Below are 19,634 nucleotides of genomic sequence, written 5' to 3'. Positions count from 1 at the left end.
TCGGCCCGTGTTGAGGCGGAACGGGAGTACACCTGCCAAGTCCGACTCTTTGCCAGTGATTTAGTGGAGAGTGTGTCTTTTGTAGCCTTAATGAAGGGACTGGCGGTATGCGGATGGTACCAGTCTCACATTCGCATTCAAGGCCTTTGACCAGCTCGATGCACAAACTAAATCTTTTCCACTTCTTCCTTGTCATTTCAGTGGCAAAACAACAGCCCATTGCCTTTTATTTACTAGTGAATCACTCAAAGAAGCTTCTAAGACTTCTGCAAAGTGTCAAGATATTCGTAGTGTATCCAGGACTGTTTGGACGTTTATTATTTACGGTTTTGAAATTGCTTCGTTTCATCATTGTTATTCCCAAGAAACATAAATTACCATTTTGAGGGCTTTCTCATACTCAAAGACTCCCAACTTGAAAAATCCCGCCCCTAAAGCCAGTTTCACTTCAGAGGAAATTTGGGAGGCATGTCTGTCATGACTAGCACAAAAAGACGGGAAAACAACGCTTATAGTTACGACTCCGTGTCCAACTTGTGCTAGAGATTTTGTTCGATTGCTACCGAATTTCAATGACATGTACTCGACAGATGATTGGCGCAAAAGGGAGATTTTAGTTTCCCGAGTGTGGCAGCACAGTTTGATGACTCATAAAAAAAGTAAGCCACTTTCCTGCCGGTGTGCTTCAAGCGGCCATTTTATGAGAATTTTGCTTATTCCTGTGGGTCATTCAAAAAAAATTTTTTTTTAAATATTTGCTACCAAATTTGAGCCATACTCGGCACTAATAAACCAAAGATTTTAGTTTCTGTTTTTGCATTGCAACAAAGTTTGAAGAATTGTACAATTGGAACAGAATTAGAACTATATACCTTGGTGCCTTGAGATATGAGTTTAATTTGTTTCATGACCACACTTGTTTATCAAGTTTACTTGCGCTATCTAGTGGTGGGGGTCTGAAGTGCACTCGTACGTACGTCAAGGCCCTCATATCTAATTGCACCACTGTATACTGAATAGATGTTGCTAAATTGCTAAAAAATAAAATAAGGCTGTTAATTGAAATTCAATTATTACACTTCACAATTACAAAATCAGCATAATCGTAAAAAAAAGTTATTTTATTTTATTATAAATTATTAATAAAAAAAATTTAAGTTGTCTAAATTTATATATTTGCACCTTTTTTTTTTAATTTTAAAATAACTAATTTAATACATTTTGTTTTATCCAAAAGGAACTGTATAATTATAGTGTTTCAAAGAATTGTATTTGTCTTAATATTTTTTGTTTTTATTTTTACATTTAAACATGTTCATGATTGTACTAATCGTGATTTCAATCATTACCAAAATAATCTTGATTCATATTTTCTTCATAATTGAGCAACCCTAAATAAATATAAATATAATGCGTGGGCGGAGCACAGCAGTAAGCTTTGATGGCTTAACATTAAATCCGGAGAAACAATGGAAAGCAACCATTTTGTTTTGAAACAGCCATTTTGTCCAACTTCCAGAGGGATCCGTCAAAAAACAACGTCTTGAAGATTTTATCCGATTGCGACCAAGTTTGAAGCATATATTCTTGACGCTAAATGTATCTTTCGCCATTTGTGTGTGAGTGGAGTTTAGCTGAAAAAGGTTGGCCATGCAGTGTAGAGAAAAGGTGAAAACCCTTTCAAGTGTAGCAAGGTCCCGGCCGGGGCTGGTGGGTTGGGGTGGGGGGAGAGAGAGAGCGAGAAAGAGAGAGAGAGAGAGAGAGAGAGAGAGCGCTTGTTGATCCCGCTGCGTAGAGAAACATCTGTGCAAATGCTTTGGTTTCATCAGCCCGGGCTGAGATTTGTCAGACCTGAAGCACCTACTCATGTACTGTGGTATGTACTACTGCCCCCACCCAAGCCCTCGTCGCTCCCCGACAGCCCCGATTCTCAAGTCCCAAAAACATGTTCGCAAAAGTGAGTCATGTCTCTCACGCTTGTCTTTCTGTTTCTGCCCTTCTTCCCCGTCTGCCGCAGGTGGTCACGGACCTGTGGGGTTTCGTGAAGACGCTGAAGGTGGAGAAGAAGTAGACGAGCTCGCGCTTTGAACGCATTTCTCCCATTTTGCATCCGTCGGGCGATTTTTAAAGGCACAGTCGGCGAGATTTCCTACTTTCGCCTTCTTTTCCGTTAGCGTTGACGTCGCTGATTGCGTGTGACTTGGACGGGCGCCACATTTAGCGGAAGAGCGGTTCGGCTACATGCGGAAGCCGCCCAGCTCGTCAGTCTGCACCACCTGCAGCCGAGTAAATTGACAGCGCGGCCAGTTCAGACCTGCAGACGTGCCGCTTCCCGCGTTAAATAAACAGCTACGGTAACAAGCGTGACACCTGCACATTTTACATTCAGCACGTTAGCAAGACGTTTGACGTGTTAAAGGCTGGTTCTTTCTTTTATTTAGGGAACGGCTCTATTAATAGCTTGGTTTTCAGAAATCGCAAGTAGGGCTGCACGATATTGGAAAAATATGCAATATAGTTGTTGAATATAGCGATATCAATATTATTGCGATATTTAACATGTGCCTAAAGAAATTCATTTTTTATTATTTAATGAAACAATTAAATTTTTTCATGGGGCAAAATAAGATAGCTCAAAGTATTAGTTAATTAATTGCAATCGTAACTATCAAACGTGTTTATGATTTAAGATTGTGAAGGTCGGTGAGGAAAAGATCACTCTGCATACAACCTACTTATAGAGCTCTTTAAAACAACCACAGCCGTTTTCTTCAAATGGAACCCAGGGGTGAGCAGATACAAAGAAAACAGTAGAGGCCCTATAATTGAGCCCTGTGGAACACCATACTTTCAATTATACACTCTAAATAGAGAATTGTTAAAGCAACTTAAAATTACAAATTGAATTGTTGACCAACTTGTAAAAATCGCTTCAATTGGTAACACGCGATTGAATAAAGTTAGTTCAAAGTGAATATATTAATTACGAGTTCATTACATTTAATATATTCTCACTGAATTAAATTAATCCAAAGTGACTCTAATCCTAAATATTAAATTAAATGAACTCATAATTAAACTTAATATATTCACTTTGGACTAACTTAATTCAATCGTGTGTTACCGATTCAAGTGTTTTTTTTTTTTTTCAAGTTGGTCAACAATTCAATCTGTAATCTTAAATTGGTTCAATAATTCGCTTTTAGAGTACACCGGATAATCGCTCAAAACATTTGGCCTTCAAGCTCAGAATTGATCCAATGATGTACATTATATGTGTACATGTACCTGATTTTAAGTGGATGGGAATTGTGTTTTAGAGAAACGGGCACTATTTGAGGAAATACGGTAGTAACGCCTCCTCTGAAATGAACGTGATATTATCAGTATGTGCCTTTTATATCATTTGACTTCTAGTTCATTTTTCACCACAAGCTCAATCCTATGTGACTGTATTTTTTCTTTATAAACATTTTCTAAGACAGAAAAAGCTGAAGAGTTTGAAGTCTACACGAAAGGGTGTAAATCCTACAACAGTAGCTATAAAACGCAAAGCACCTGCAGATGTCACATTTATTGCATTCAGGTGCTCCGAGATGTTTAATTGTGTGCATGCTGAGGTTGGCATCTCACTTTGCTGGCGCGTTCCGCTGAAGACCGACCGCAGAAGCTCCGCATTTCCGAAAACGCCGCACGTCCGTGTCAGACGCAATCACCAGAATGCAATAGGAAATATCGCAGAATGTGCCTTTAAATGTCTTTGCTCCAAACTGATATACGTCCCATTTTTTTCTGTGAGTGACATATTTTTGTTGCTTTACATTTTTATACATGCTTGTACAGTTTGTGTGCTTTTAGTTCGGGTTTGCACCAAAGTCACGGTTCAGATCATGCCGTTATGAAATCTGTTAACTCCCACAAAGAATTTTAAATCGAAACAAACATTCTGCAGCAACTCTTACATAGTTTTCCATCTTTTTCATGTGTGTGAACCCACTTTTTTTTTGGAGTGCTTGATGTTCTTCCAGGAACACACCTGGTGCTAGTGGATCAGAATTCTTTTTTTTTTCTATATTTTTTATCAACATATTTAGCATTTTTCCCCCCATATAGTTTCATAAAGCCTAATCCACTGATGTTTCAATTGTTTGATTGCAGTGTACTCCCACACGCATTTGTGACGAGAAAATAAATCGCCATGTGTGTCCTTACGGTGCTTGTATAACCATAGCTGATGATGTACTACCAAAACTGACCTGTAAGAGGCAGCATGGTGCCACAGGGCATCCAAATTGCTGGAAAAATACAAAGAAGGAATAGATTAAGATGAGGCTAACTGTTAGCTTGACAATGTAGAACTAAATTGTCGTTGCAAAATCTTGTCATTTTTCTTGTGGTAAATGACTTATCTGTGTTTGACGTTATTGAGAAAACTATATATAACGTTTCCTTCCTGAATGGCTAAACATAGGCTAACTGTTAGCTTGTCTCAGAACTACATTGTAGTTTCAAAATCTTCTTGTCTTTTTTTTTTGTGGTGAATGACTTATCTGGGGCAGAAAAAAAAACTATATTGAAAAAAACAAAACAAAAAAAAACATTTCCTTCCAGAATGCTGTTTGCTAAGGTGAAATCCGCCAATCAGAAAATCCTGCAGATAGGAGGTTCTGTGTTTTGCAATTGTGAATATTCAACAGGTTTAACATCTACGATTATCGGACCAGACCGTTTTCTGGGCAGAATGGTGAGGGAAAAATAATTCCTAACACACCCCACACCGCAAGATAATCGCTCAGGATAATCTTTCAGAGACATATCGCTATGATAACCGGTCCTTTGCCATGATTAGAAGAGGGGAATCGGGCTCGAAATCAGCCCGATTATCTTTGCGTGGTAATGCACGTTATATAAACACTCAAGCAGTCCCCTCAAAATATGTTCGGCAACAGCGAAAGTTGCTTCTTAATTGTCTTATCTTCCCAGTCTAACATTTACAATAGACTGTTTTCCGAGCAGATTCGGGAGGGAAAATCGCACGCCACGTGATAGTCGCTCGGGATAATCTTTCAGAAGCGTCCAATAATCCGGCCTTTCGTTACATTGATCACGCGAGAGACAAAATGATCAAATCATATCAATATGAGCTCTATAAAACCAACCCAGATGTTTTTACTTAAAAAAAAAAAAAACATCATTAGTCGCAGCGGCACATTTACAAGTTGTCCGCCGTATATTTTAACGTACCCGCTAACGGGAGAATCCGATGATTAAGCGACGTGGTCCTGTTTACTACCGCGCCATCATGAGGTATTCATCAGTGAATGACACGAGAGTTGCAAAAATGATGTCACCTGGACAGACAGCTCACAAGGTGCTTTAATTGCTTGAACGTCTCGACGGCTTGAAGCGTGCTCTCAATCTGCGCTCGTGTGTTTATGGCGCCGTATAATCGCTTTTACGAGGCAAATGTTGGCTCTCAGATGCCATCTTCTAACGATTCACGTCAATCCCTTAATCATCACATACTTCATCTGATCAAATAAATATTGCAGCTCTCTTAATTACCTAATTTTAAATGGATTTAGTAGCCAAGTCTGACTTTAGGCCATTATGCAACGGAATGGATAATGTAGTTCCTGCTTTTATCAATTTAATGAACTGTTTTCTTAAAGTAGTGATTATGTGCAGCTGAATAAAATGTGTTTGATGATGATGATAGCCTACTCAATCAGTCCTTGTGTTGCAGTGTCTGATTTGTGTTTTTTCATGAAAATCTCATTGCCCTTGTTGCTTGCCATTTATTTTTAACGTTTCTCCTTTTACTGTATGTACATTTTGAAGCCTGTACCCGATCAAATGAAATTGACTTTTATGGTTAAAAACAAACACTAAAAACTCAACTAGGCTCAAAATGACACCTTGAGTTAACATCCTTTCTTATGGGAGGAAAATAGAATTAGTGCAACTTGGAAATCTACCAACTTTGGAGGTTCCACTGCAAAGCTTTTCTGGCTCAATATTGGTGATCATTTCATGCATGACTCCTGGTGGTGGATGTCAGCTTATCGGATAAGATGGAACTTTTTTTTCTTCCATGAACTAACCTGTAACATGCCCAAATAAAGGGAGAGAAATAAAATACTGTAATACTGATGTATTATTTTTTTTTGTTTGTCCCTCAGTGAATCTAACTAACTCATACCAAAAACGTAGAAATACGTTCCATTTTAAATATGAAGTTTTTTTTATGCTAGAGTATACAGAAGGCTTTGATGCAGCTTCTGAACTGAAAATAATGCTTGGAGCAATGGTATTTATTACAAAAACAGCCAGCAGGTGGCAGCAGAGTAGAAGAGATCAACCAGGGCCATGTTGAAAAAAAGCTCATTAACCCAAAGTTCTAAACAGATTTGTGAATAATGATGAAACTTAGCTATATTCTTATGCTAATTGCTGCAGAACGGAAACAGATAGAAACATATACTCTAATCTTTGTTTTGGTAGGTTCCATGTTTTTATAGCAATAGAACAATATTCTGAGGGCCTTGCAAAATCGGTCAAAATCCAGTAAAACAACCGGGAGCAGCTTCGGTGAAAATGGCTGGGAGGGAATGAGTTTAAAGTTATACTTCAGATTTGCTGATTGGACATATTTCATCAAGAGGTCCGTTTCAAATATTGTCTTCCGCAAAGCTAATCCGGCGCTGTTGATCCTTCCTCATGACTGGAAGCCATCTTTCTCATTTGGCCTTCAAGCTTCATCACCACTGGATGGCACTGAAGTCCAGACTTTTTGAATGAAACAAATTGATTAGCTTCAAGTGTGAGTCAAGCATTACTTCACTCTTCGGCCCAGCTGAACCTCTTTTGCCCCCCAGCCATGAGGAAGTGATGCAGCCGCGGGATGACGCACGGCCGCCAAAACGGAGACTCGATCGTGCAAGAGGCACGTGGAAATCCACCCGGCGCACGCCTCCCTTCTTGTGGTCGACTCGGAATTCAGCAGCCCGGAGGTACTGACGCACGCTTTGTGGTGTGGCGTGCACAGTTCTAGAGCGGAACCGCAATTAAGCCGCGGTGCAACTACAACAATAGCAACGATAACGGGAATACATCACTTCAATGTTACGATCAATTCTCTGTGAGGAGTTGAAGTACGATACCTGGAAAAACAAACTGAAAAACTCACCTACTTGCGATTTGTGCTGTTACTCTAACACTCTAAAAATGGCCTTAAATAGGAAAGTAGTAATTGGTGATAGATCTCATTTGAGAGACACGTTTTGTATGTCTGGGAGTTTAGCATGCGTTGAAACCTGTTTTTGTTGTTGTTTTTAAATCAAATCATTTGTAAGCCATTTATTTTTAAGGGTATTAAGATGAGTTGATCCAAACTTTTTGGGGATAATAGTTTCTGGTATAGTTATGGTTTAAACTATTAAAATGGGCAATTATAGTAGGTGTCGGGCGATTGAAATATTTAATCGTAATTAATTGCATGACTTCAATAGTTAACTTACAATTAATCTGTTCTAAATTTATGTTTAAGTTTTCATATTCTTGTTAACATAAAGTGGAAATAAATGTTAAACTAATATAAATATGGCTGCATTTTTTAGTCATTGACAGTAACTTCCTAATACATAAAATCAAGTTGAAATTAAAAAGATGTGCTGCAAAAAAAACGAGTGTGGTACTGATTTGTGTTGAGGTCATTTTTCTAGATGGCATAATTATATTTGCAGGACATTGGACAGCTCAGTGCATTTTTTTTTTCATATTAAGAGCTATCTAACCTTCAACATGAAGTAACTTGTGAAATTCTGCACATTTTTAAAATTGTAAAATGCAACTTGACCTCAGTCTCTACAAATATATGCATTATTATGACATTTATTATTGCTCAATTTTGACATGGACGTGTCTGCTGCATTGCAACTGGAATTCCCCCAGTACAGACTTTACAAGTAAGGGGTGGTCATTAATCGTGCGTTAAAAAATTTGCGGCGTTAAAGGAACTTTAAATGAACACACTAATCTTGACATCCCTAATATATACAATAAAATAAATCCGGTTTGTATCAATTACTTAAAAAATTGTGCTGAATCCGAATAAATCTGAGTTTGATGCCAGATATTGCAAAATGATACAAATTATTGATACTAAACTTTCGCTTGTCTTGAGTCACTAATGACTTGCATCTCCACTTGGAACTTGTTTGAGACTTGAATAGCTACTTGAACGAGTACTTGTCCACTCTATTTACAGTATTGAAAACATTCAAAGAATTCAAGCGACGGGGGCGAACGACTTTGACTGGAGACCCAACTTGACTGAACCTCATGACCTTCCAATCGAGCAAAACGCAGCGACTCAAAAGCAAAGGACTGGATGAGGATTGAAAACATCGAAGCTCCATTGTTAGCACAGCTTGTAGCAACTAGTATCAATTAGGCTCAAAAAGGCTCCGCTGCCAAGAACGTCGCAGTGCGCATGCTTCTCCTCAAAACGTCCTGGATGTGTCAGCATACGCTTCTCAAAAGAGCAGGCATTCTTTTCCATGAATCCAAGGTGCGCATTATGCAACCTCATCCCACTCAATGTCTTTTGGGAATGCGAGCAGCACCGTCAGAATGCCTCTACTCGCAAAAGGCCCAACCTGCATTTTTATAATTCCAATTTTGAGACCGAAAAGCAGCCGGCTGCTGTTATTTCACAACATGAGAGAAGATGTGAAATCTTGTTTAATAATGATGATGATTTAAAGGAGACACGGGCAACACACCTTAATAAGGATAAGTGGTATCAGGGACATGCTGGGAAATATTCGTCACCTTGGAGGGGAGGGGGGGGGGGGGGCTATCATGAAATTCCCGACTCAAATCTGAGTAACACCCAAATTTCAGAATGTCATTTAAATTATTGTGAGTGTGCCATGCAGTGGATAAAAATTGCAAATTAAAAAATGGCAAAAAATAAATAAATAATATATATATATATATATATATATATATATATATATATATATATATATATATATATATATATTTTTTTTTTAACTGCAGTTATATTCTGTCCTCATTGGCCAGATTAGACCCCCTGACGGGCCAGTTCTGGCTCGCGGGGCCGTATGTTTGACACCCCTGATTTAAGAATACAAATAATTTTTGCAACAACAAAAAAAAGACATTATTATTTTTAGAGTGTGATGATATGTAAAGTCTGCATGCATGTAAATTGTCCTCTTTTTTTTTTTTGTTAATGTAAAGGTTGACTGTCTTTTTTTCCCAGCCCATCTGTGTATCCAGTCTCGGGGAAAAAACTGTCTGCACAACAACAGGTGTTGTCAACATGTGTTAACACTAGCTTATTATAATTCTGTGGCTCTGACATGTGGTCAGTACTGTAACCCTGCTAAGTGTTGTTATGATGATGCGGCGGACTGGAACGCAACTCGCCGTTTGCCCTTCAAGATGGGACGTGCAGATGTGTTGGAGCGGCGGAGCATCTTTTTCGAATGGCCTGCCAAGTTTACACTTTGGCGGCCCCCAGTGGCTCTGACGGCTCACTTTGATTTGCCTTGACGGTGGAAACGCTGCCGGTCCACCTTCCATTTATTTGCATTGAGGTTTTTCTCATCGCGACTTCCGAATCGGCAGACATCTACGGCACTGCGCAGCTTGTCGTGTCACACTTCGAGCTGACAAGTGTGGTCTGCTAGCACCCCTCCCGCCCCGCCCACCCGCGTCCCTCCCGTGTCGATTGTTTTGACCTTTGCTCAGAGGAAATAAGGCCGTCTGCGCTTGATGTGACAGGCAGGCGCATCACCTGGATACCAGCAAAAATAAACCAGCGAGGAAGAGAGGGGAACATTTCAGGCTCTCACGGGAGCTTTCAAAATGGAACAAAGGCTTCGCCCCGAGGGGGGAAAAAGTGATCACGCTGGTATGTTTACATTAGCGCGAAGGGAAGCCGACATTGTCATTGCCAGACATTTTCTTCAGTTTCTGACTGTAGTCAACTAATTCCCTCCCGAAATGTCCCGAAAATGTACATGCAACTGAACATATTTAAACAGTATTATTGAAGTCACTTTTTTAAACACATTGTGAGCGTATTTGAAAACGTATTTGAAAAAAATACAAGTGTTAAATGTACCGAAAATAGTGAGTGTCCTAATATCACTGGTGGCCTGTTTGAGGGCACTCACGATGTTTTTTTTTTTTTAAGACAACTACAGCGTTTGCTATTCGTGTCGACATGAACGAACGAGTTCTAAATCGACTCGAATGGGTTTGTCAATGTACTTATGCCGGAAATCGTGCCATACGCCAACAAATGAAAAATCTAATTTGATCAAAATGATGAATGGGAAATGGATTTACACAGTGTTGTTTAGCATTTTCTTGTTTTGTATCGTGACTGCAATTATTACCAAATAAATCATGATGAATATTTTCTTCATAATCGAGCAGCTCTACAACAACCTACAGAAATATTTTCCTTTTTAGTTTCAAATAGTTTACTTTGAACACCAGTATCCCTCGCTGTATCCTGGCCAATGGAAAATCCCAGGATTTTTTTTTTGCATTTGGTCAAATTTTAAAATCCATCCGCGTTATGTCATACCAGCTAGCTTGTGCTAAGCTAACCTGGGTGAGTTTGTGTTTCCGGTCCAGGATCCGAGTTTGCAAACTCCTTCCGTTAGTTGCTTGGACAGATTCAGCGAAGTAACAACAAAAGGTGTTGATTCACTGCGTAGATGGGCTTTATTGACTGATTGCTTCACTTTTTTTTTTTTTTTTTAAAACTCATTAGTTTAACTCACTATGCTATGAAAATTCGAGTTGAGCATTCATTTTAATCGGCCAATTTGCATCTCAATTCAATTTGTGTCCAGCTCTAAAGACAACGGATGAAGCGCTTGTATAAACATGTATCCACTTTGGCAATGGTTTATTTGTTGTTTACTTGTAGGCATTGGGGATAAAAGGGTGTATGGGGGGTAGGGGTGCAAGTTTGGGAACACTTCAATGGAACAAGCATGTGGGAGGAATAGTTGTAGGGGGACTTCATCATCACGTCTTCCCGTAAGCTAAAAAAAAAAATAAAAAAAATCCTGGCCCAGTGTGTACAAGAGCAATAGGACACACGCTTGCTTATTAATACAGAAGAGGGAGGCCGCGCTCACCTCGACAAGCGCCAACATGTGAGCGCATTACCTCGCCGGCTGCTATGGCAAAGATGTGAGCGAATTCCTTGCAGCACAAACTCGCAGCTTTTTTCCCCCTCTCCAGAACTTTTTGAGGGTGACTCAAGTTTGGGCAAAGGGGGGGGGGGGGGGGGGGGGTGACGGTGCGAGTCTACAAAAGGAGGTTACAACCGCCAGCATGTCTTGTTCATTTTTCAGAAATGAAAATGTTGTGATTAACAAGATGTTTGGCGACAGTTTTGCACCGTAATGGTGAGAATTAAAACACAGCTATATGTCGTCAGCGCAGGAATGCACGCGCATGGCGGTCCTATGGACATGCGCTAATGCAGAGATGGAATGACAACTGCTACCTTTATTTCCAAAAGTCTCGATTTCTAGCCGAAAAGGTGTCAATGTGGTTGGGGGCCTTCAACATTTGCAGTAGCACAGTGACTAATGCATCTGCCTCACAGTGCTAAGGTACAGAGTTTGAATCCTTCCCGTGTCGTTTTTGCAGAATACTCCGGCTTACTCCCATGTTCCCAAAACATACACTCTAAAAACAGTTGGGTCGAAAGTAACCCAATTATGGATCAAAAATGGACCGATCCACTTTATGGGTCAAGTTGACCCAACTTTGAGTCAAAAAATCAACTCATAAATATTGGTCAGATCCTTTACTTGGGTCAAAAAATCGGGTCGTTTTGTATAAAACAACCCAGAAAGTTGGGTCAAATTGACCCAAGTAGAGGATCGGTCCATTTTTGACCCATAGTTGGGTTATTTTTTACCCAACTTTTTTTTAAGAGTGTACATGTGAGGGTTACATTTAAAGTAAGATGGCATAGGCTACAGCTCACCCGAGACTCGAATGACAATTGGCGGTGTGGAAAATGGATGAATTGGAAAGTATGGGGGGGGCTTTAAAGAACTCTTCAAATACCAATTTTAAGTGAACCAGGAAAATTGCATTAGTCCATTCATGGACCTGCACTCTAAAAACAGTTGGGTCAAAAATAACCCAATTATGAGTCAAAAATGGACCGATCCTCTACTTGGGTCATTATGACCCAACTTTCTCGGTTGTTTTATACAAAATGGCCCAACTTTTTGACCCAAGTAAAGGATCTGACCAATATATATGAGATCTTTTACACTAAAAGATCAATTTCTTGACTCAAAGTTGGGTCAAATTGACCCATAAAGTGGATGGTCCCATTCATTTATTTATTTTTTTTATCCATAATTGGGTTACTTTTGACCAAACTGAGTGTAACACCTGAGACTGAGACAGGCCTGGACTGGCTATCTGGCAACTGAAACTACTGAGACGTTTTATGGATAAATAACCAGTTGTGAATTTTGCCTTCTCAGCTCCTTGTTAAAGAACAAATCTTGTTTTGTTTTGTTTTAATTTCATGCAAAACCAACTTTTTCTGAGTTATGTACTGTACATTGTTCCATATTATTTATTCAGGACAAATCCCTCATTGTTTTCATGAGGCAACAAAACGCTAGATTCGCTGGGTTTGTCAAGACAAGATGATTAGTCGATTATGCCTGGAGGGCGCTCGCATTTAATTTCCATTCGACTTAACCTACCAAAACACAGCTTCACCTAAACCGAAAGCATATTTGTTTCATCTCAGTTTCCAAAGTCGCCCCGGGCGCTCCTCTTACCCGACATTTGAAAGACATAGCTCACTCCAAGCAGTCCGGCGCAACAAGGTAATTTGTCAGTGGCTGAACTTCAAAAAGCTGAAATCTGTAATGACTTGAAGCCCCCGAGCTCTGTGGAGCTCTGTGGAGCTCTTGCGCTCGTTGCATGTGGTCGCCCTTGATTGGAGACCTGCGCTTAAGTTGATTAGATGAAGGTTCATGCTTGCTTTTACGCACACGAAATTGCTATTTAGTCAATTTGTTAAAAGGAGACAGATATTATTAAATGGAAAATATCAAGCATAGGCATAGAAAATGCCTTTGTCGTATACTTTTTGAAGGATTAAGTTTGAAGTGCTTCTATGAACTTAAATACCTGACTGTGCTTACTCGCTAATTGGCTCTCTGTCACCATGATATTAATCGGAAAAATGTTTACCAGAGAGGAGGAGCGCATGGAGGAGGGATGTCGTACAAATAGACATGCAAAACAAGTCCTCTGTATTTCTTGACCGTCTACAGCATCACCAAGCTTGTTACATTGAAGACAATGTCCTCATCTTCCAAACTCCATAACTTGCATGCAGTTTTTACAAAAAAAAAATATATATATTTTTTTAAAATACTGTATTTGTCCTTGTGTCATACCCAAGCGACACACCAAATCTCATCCAAATAAAACTACAAACAAGAATTCAGGGTGGAGAACAGACCTCAGCCAAAGCCCACTTATTGCTACTCAACAAATTTGATTTTTTAAAAAAAACTAAAAAAAAACGATGACTTTTTGAGTTTTCTGTTTAACAAAAATGAAGATCAAAAATGGACACATTTGTCGTAATTTCCTGCATTAAAAATATTTTTTATTTTATTTAAACGACCAGCAGATTAATTGGTAATCTGTATTTTTCTGCCAAAAATCGGTATCGGCATCAGCATGAAAAAAATGCATATCGGTCAGGCCCTACTTTAGAAACCATTTTTTTATAATTTCTTTGTGCAAAGATGTTACATAGAAAAAAATATATGTTGTGATGTACAAAAGCAACACACCGAAATTCATTAAAAACTGTTGATAACTTTTTTGTGTGAAAGTAAAGCTGTATTTCTAAAATTTGCTTATTAAAATATGACTTTCTTCCCTTGTAAAAATTTTGACTATAATATATTGCAACATTATCTTGGCGAAGTCTGACCTTTTATCTTTTTTGTAAATATTTTTTCTTGGAAATATTAAATATTTATTCTCATAACATTACAGGGTTTTCTTTGGAAAAATATCAATTTGTTATTGTAACGATAAGACTTCTCAAAAATAGGCAACTTTTTAATTCCTGTGCACAGACTGGTCATTGTGTTAGGATTATGAGTGGCTCCCTGGAAATATTTCCCTGAACCCAAGATGTAGGCAAAAACGAGCTTTATCAAAGCAACTGCCCTTTTTTCCCCCCTTTGTGGGTGGAGATACCAGCCAACCTTCACTTTGTACATCTGGAGTGGCACATTTTTCCCCTGCTTTTCCCAAATAACATCTGCTGCTAAAAAGCCAGACAGGTAGTTAGAGTCTATTGGTCATGGATGGATTTTCTCTTCTCTTTTTCTCTCTTGCGCTCTTACCCCCCCTACACCCCCCCCCCCCCATTCTAAAAAGCCCCGGGGCTAGTATTTCACTGATTACAGAGTCCCTCCATTTGAATGGTCGTTTGTGTATTGTCAGAACAAAGGGGGCGAGCGGCCTCTGAAGAGGTGCTAGACAGGGGAATGGATTGGGCTCGGCGATTAGGATGAGTGGAAGTGCAGGTTCGGGCTAGCTTACGCCAAAAGAGGCGGCTCAAGGAGGGGACTCCACTCCAACCACTCTGGAATATTTTCTTGACCCAAAAGGTCCAATGGCAACGTGGCGCATCAAGTGCTTCTCCTGACCATTAACGTTATTCTGCACTTTGGCCATTCCTTTCTCATTCTCAAGCTACAAAGCCCTGGTGGAGCGGCAAGATTCAGATCTCATCATTCCTCGGGTCCACCATAATTTCCTATATTAAATCCTAATCACCCTGTAAAAAATTTTTTTCTAAACTAGCTACTTTTGGGGGGTCCGATCTTGGAATCAATTGTATTTTGAGACATGAAAGTCTCAGGATTTATTCTCAAGACCAAAAACTGCAAGGATCACCCCGTTCATCTTAGGAAGAACATATACAGAGTGTCCCCAAAAACGACTCTTACCTAATTTTGACCGTCATAACAGATCAGGGAGGACACATTTCCACTCTCTGTGGACTTAGAATGCTAAGGTTAAAATAATGCCAACTACTAAGCAACACACAAATCTTAAACGTGTGCTGAATACTTAAATAAAAGACGATCTGTTTCATGGTCTTGACTTTGTCTCAACCTGGGGCTAAAGCCAAACTGTGGCAGGGTTTTTACTGGATTTGCCACAGTTTGGCTTTAGCTTTTGATGCTAGCTAGCTAGCTATCTAGCTAGCTTCCTAGGAGGTAAACGAGCACCATGGTAGCTAGTTAGGGAACTAGCTAGCGAGCACCTGAAAGTAAAAACCCTGCCACAGTTTGTTTGGCTTTAGCCCATGATGCTAGATAGCTCCTTAGCTAGCTCCCATGGTGCTCGTTTACCTGCTAGGGAGATAGATAGAGAGAGAGAGAGAGATCGATAGATAGATAGCAAGCAAAGCCAAACTGTGACAGGGGTTTTACTTTCTGGACCTGGATTTGCTATCTCTGCTTCTTAGCTCCTCAAAGTTTCAGTCTTGACTTGTTCTTAGGTCAAGTCTCAATTTTAACTTGGTCTTAAAGCCTCAAAGTATTAGTCTTGACTTGGTTTCAACTCCCCAAAATCTGGTAATCTTGGTCTTCACTTAACCCTCAGTGTTGGTGTTGTCCGTATTCCTGCAAGTCTTGGTCTTGATTGTATACAATAATACAGAGGTTCCCAAATTAGCTTGAAAAAACTAAAAATATATTTAAAAAAATAATAATAATAAATAACGGGAACTTTTCTCCAAAGAAGCTGCGCTAATCAAAGCCATGCTACACGTGATAGCATCACAGGTTGAACCCAATGCCCATCCTTTACCTCCACAAGGCAACGACAACAGGCCCAGATGCACCTGATGACACGCCACTCAGACTCACAATAAGCAGATAAACATTAGCGTGACAGGCTTGGTCTTTGAACACTCACTTAGTACTTCTCACCCCCAACATGAAGGTGGCGACTCACAATCAAAGTCCTCATCAAATTACGAGGGTGTGTTAGGGGTCACGCGCTCGGTGGGCTTCCACATCCTTTTGATTGCGAAGCATCACCTTTTCAAAGCTGTTTTCCAGCCCGTTTTTAATTGACTCTGGGCCTTTGTGCCGTTAATGAGGCTTGTAAATTGCCATCCATCAAGCCATTGAGAAGGAATACAGCGGGGCACCGAGGTGTTGTCTTTAGTGTTTGTCAAATAATCGCACGTTTTGTCAAAGCCGGGGCCAATGTTGCTTTGCCAGCTTTGTTTGGTCTCACAACAATTTTATGCCGTGTCGCAAACAAAGCGCCAACCCGTCATTTGCCAATACCACGCAGAAAACAATTACGCGGCTTTCTCAATTCAGACACTTTTACTTCTCCAAAAACAGTGGTGGTAAATACAAAGTACAATACATTGTCACTTTTGTACTGAAATACATTTTAGACTAGTCAGTCCTTTTTTAGTTAGGCTTTTTTTATCATCTGTTTTCAAACATGTACTTCTATTTTAGTACAGAGTGCATTTTTTTTTTTTACTTTCGCCAACCATCTACCCGGACCTGTTATGTCATCGTAATATTGTTTCACGATCGTCTGAGAACAAGACACGAGATGTTTGCTCGTCCAAGGGTGGTGACATTTACAGTATCTTGTCAACTAGGCGCCAAAAATGCTCTGAGGGACAATTGTTGCGCCGTGACACATTTTGGCCGTGTCTTTGAATTAGGCAATGGCTAAACAATCCCAGCGAGTGAGAAGAGTTTAGCGTGGATGTTTGAAGTGAAACTTTACGGTTTTGGACAACACTCAATTCCACTTGAACGCAACGTAGCAGGGATGATTGTTACTTTTGAACAGGCGACTGAAGTTAGCACAAAATTTTCACAATGTAATGAAACGGCTCAGAGGCAAGAAATGCAAAAGTTGAGTTATGTCATAGGTGAATCTTTCTTGTAACTGGTTCCAAGTCAGCCCTTAGGACTCGGGGTGCAGCTATTAACCGTTTTTTTTACGATTAATCGTGGTTTTTAAACATTAGGATTATATAACCGCAGCCGTTCAACAACACCGGTTATTTACGCTCACAACAGTCCGTCAGTTTAAACTTTTCCACATAGCCCATTTAGCGGGCGCACAACAACGCAGGGCTCATCCATAGGCCGAGACTTTTGAAGCTGCGGGGACGCCATCTTGGGACATTTGGCCGCAAAATGTCTACGTGTGTAGCGGTAAACTGCACAAATAGTCCGTTTAAAGGCTGTGGACGAATATTTCACCTGTAAGTGTGATTGAAATGGAAAGAAATTGATACATACCTAATATGTTGTTTCACTGTTAAATGTATTATTTATGGCTGTTTCAAATGGCAGCTACTTTATATTTTATTATTCAGTTATTTATTTTCACTTTGTTAAAACAAACCTCTTAAAGCTAATTTGAGCTTTTCAAGTTCTGAAACTATAATGTTTCTTTTTTTTGTTTCTTTTTTTTACATATTTGTGTGCTGTATTTATGTTAAAAGGCAGCAACTTATTTATTTTCAGTTATTTATTGTTTAAAAATAACATTTCTCAAAGAATGCTTATGTAATTTATTTTTTATGTCCATAAGAATAACAATAAAACAGTAAAATCGCGTTTTTTTTCTCAGACTATAATCGTACACCAAACTCTGAAACCGTTGCACCTCTACTTAAGCACATTCGAAAGCTCATAATTGCATTTCTGAATAGCGATGTGTGGCGATCATTTTTGTTTCTGGTATTTGAAAAATGTTGAAGAGACGAATATATCAGTTCTCTCCCGTCACAAATAAGAAACCTGAGACGCAAAATAAAATGAAATAACTCAACAGGCCCAGGTTTCACAGTTAATGCTAACCATGGTACATTTCTCCAAACAGGACCTGTGCTACGACCAGAACTGGTAAAAACACTGAACTCCTACAGCAGGCGTTTGCACAAAGACAAGGAAATTATACCGGAGTGTTGCATTGGAAGTCAGTATCAACAAAACTCGATTCAGTGTATGCTTCGTATAGCACCGACTCAGGTTCGTTAAACAACAATAATAAAGTAAACTATGTGCAAAAACAGCTCTTGGCCATGTTGGATCAGTGCCGATTTTTACATCAACCAGCGGCTGAAGTCAATGTAAACCTGTTGTGCATGTGCGGCAGTGCTTATGATGATTTGTACAAGAGCGAAGCTTTTAATTTTCACCTTTCACTCCCCCCCTCAGCAAGACCCCCACACCCTTCAAGGGCGAAACCTAAATGGGCCTTAATGACTCCATGCAAACAACGTGTGACGGAGGACAAATTACTGAAACACAGTCCCCCCCCCCCCCAAACCCTTCTCTTTCAGGTAATACTTGAAAGGTCGCCGAGGTAGCTGGCGAGCGGTGCCCTCGTCCCCCCCCCTCTGGCTCCTCTCTCTGGCACCCTTGAGGTGTCGCGACCTCGCCGCTGTTGCTCAGTAGCCCACAGGAGCGCATGGCCGATGGTGTGAAAAGGGAAGTCAGGGCGGGAGCTGGAGTTGAGATTGTGGTTGGGGGGGGGGGGGGGGTGCTGTACTAATGGGGTGAGGCTGATTCCGGCGAGATCAGAGGAAGAAGGCCGTCCCGTGTGGGGCTTCACACGTCGGTGGCTTTTCCTTAAAGGTTTCTGGGTGGCTCGTCCGAGTCGCCTCACCTTGGGACTTGAATGGGACTGCACCCCCCCCACCCCACTCCCTTCCCTCTTCCCTCGCCGCCCCTCCCTTCCTTTCAGTCAATATGTCCATGTCAGAGATGAAAGTGCAAAGTGGGAGGGACGCGGAGGGGGTCCTGACACTAATGTACTACATTGGGCTTCACTTACTGATCTGCCAAGTTCTTTTGTCAGGCCTTAAATGCCTTCTCGGGGCCCTTTGAACCCACCGAGCGCTCCAAGCCGCCCGCAAAACCCGCCAGCCCTCGGACGCCTCCTCCCCGAGCTTCCATGAGACGTCCCAGCCGCCATTCCCACAGTCTCCGTCGCCGTGGACAGACACGCACTGCTGCACGAGCGAGGTTCAAATTCAAATGCTTGAAAGGCAATAAAATACCAGACCCGGCGTCCCCTAACCCAGGCCCGTTTTGTTTCCACCCAAAACTACAAGTGTGGATGCCACACAAAGTCTGGTGTGTGAAAGCACCTTCGTTGACAAAGGTTTCAAAAGTACTCGTCATCTGTAGTACAGAAACTGTATTTGCGTAAGAAAAAAAGTACTAATTCAGCTCGTATAATAAAGCTCTTGATTTTTAATAAATGACTGAACACTCATATGAACTCATTTGCTCCCAAAAACGTATAAATACATTCTATTTTAAATATTACCATGCTCCCAAAGACATATTTATACGTTTTTTTTAAATGCTAGAGCATACAGAAGGCTTTGATGCAGCCTCTGAACTGAAGAGAATGCATGAAGCAACTCCAAAATAGCTGCTAAAAAACACATGACCTAACTTCTGACTAAATTCACACGGCCTTCGAACCCAGCCTCC

At 40.4% G+C, this 19,634-nt stretch overlaps 1 protein-coding gene and 1 long non-coding RNA gene across 6 annotated transcripts in view; one reads left to right on the top strand and one right to left on the bottom strand.

The window, feature by feature from the left end:
- The window catches only part of npm1b (nucleophosmin 1b), a 21,800-nt gene extending 16,087 nt beyond the window's left edge, over window positions 1-5,713 (top strand). For all 3 annotated transcript variants that reach the window (XM_077578534.1, XM_077578533.1, XM_077578532.1), the window contains one exon: window positions 2,018-5,713. In XM_077578534.1, the coding sequence (XP_077434660.1) occupies window positions 2,018-2,071 (54 nt within the window). In that variant the 3' untranslated portion in view covers window positions 2,072-5,713. The remainder of the gene's footprint in view (window positions 1-2,017) is intronic.
- Window positions 1-19,634, bottom strand: part of LOC144059441 (uncharacterized) — a 101,329-nt gene that overhangs the window by 38,329 nt on the left and 43,366 nt on the right. The window lies entirely within an intron of this gene.

The sequence above is a fragment of the Vanacampus margaritifer genome, chromosome 10, assembly GCF_051991255.1.
Source record: "Vanacampus margaritifer isolate UIUO_Vmar chromosome 10, RoL_Vmar_1.0, whole genome shotgun sequence".
Lineage (NCBI taxonomy): Eukaryota > Metazoa > Chordata > Actinopteri > Syngnathiformes > Syngnathidae > Vanacampus > Vanacampus margaritifer.
This window is presented reverse-complemented; position numbering and strand designations above follow the sequence as displayed.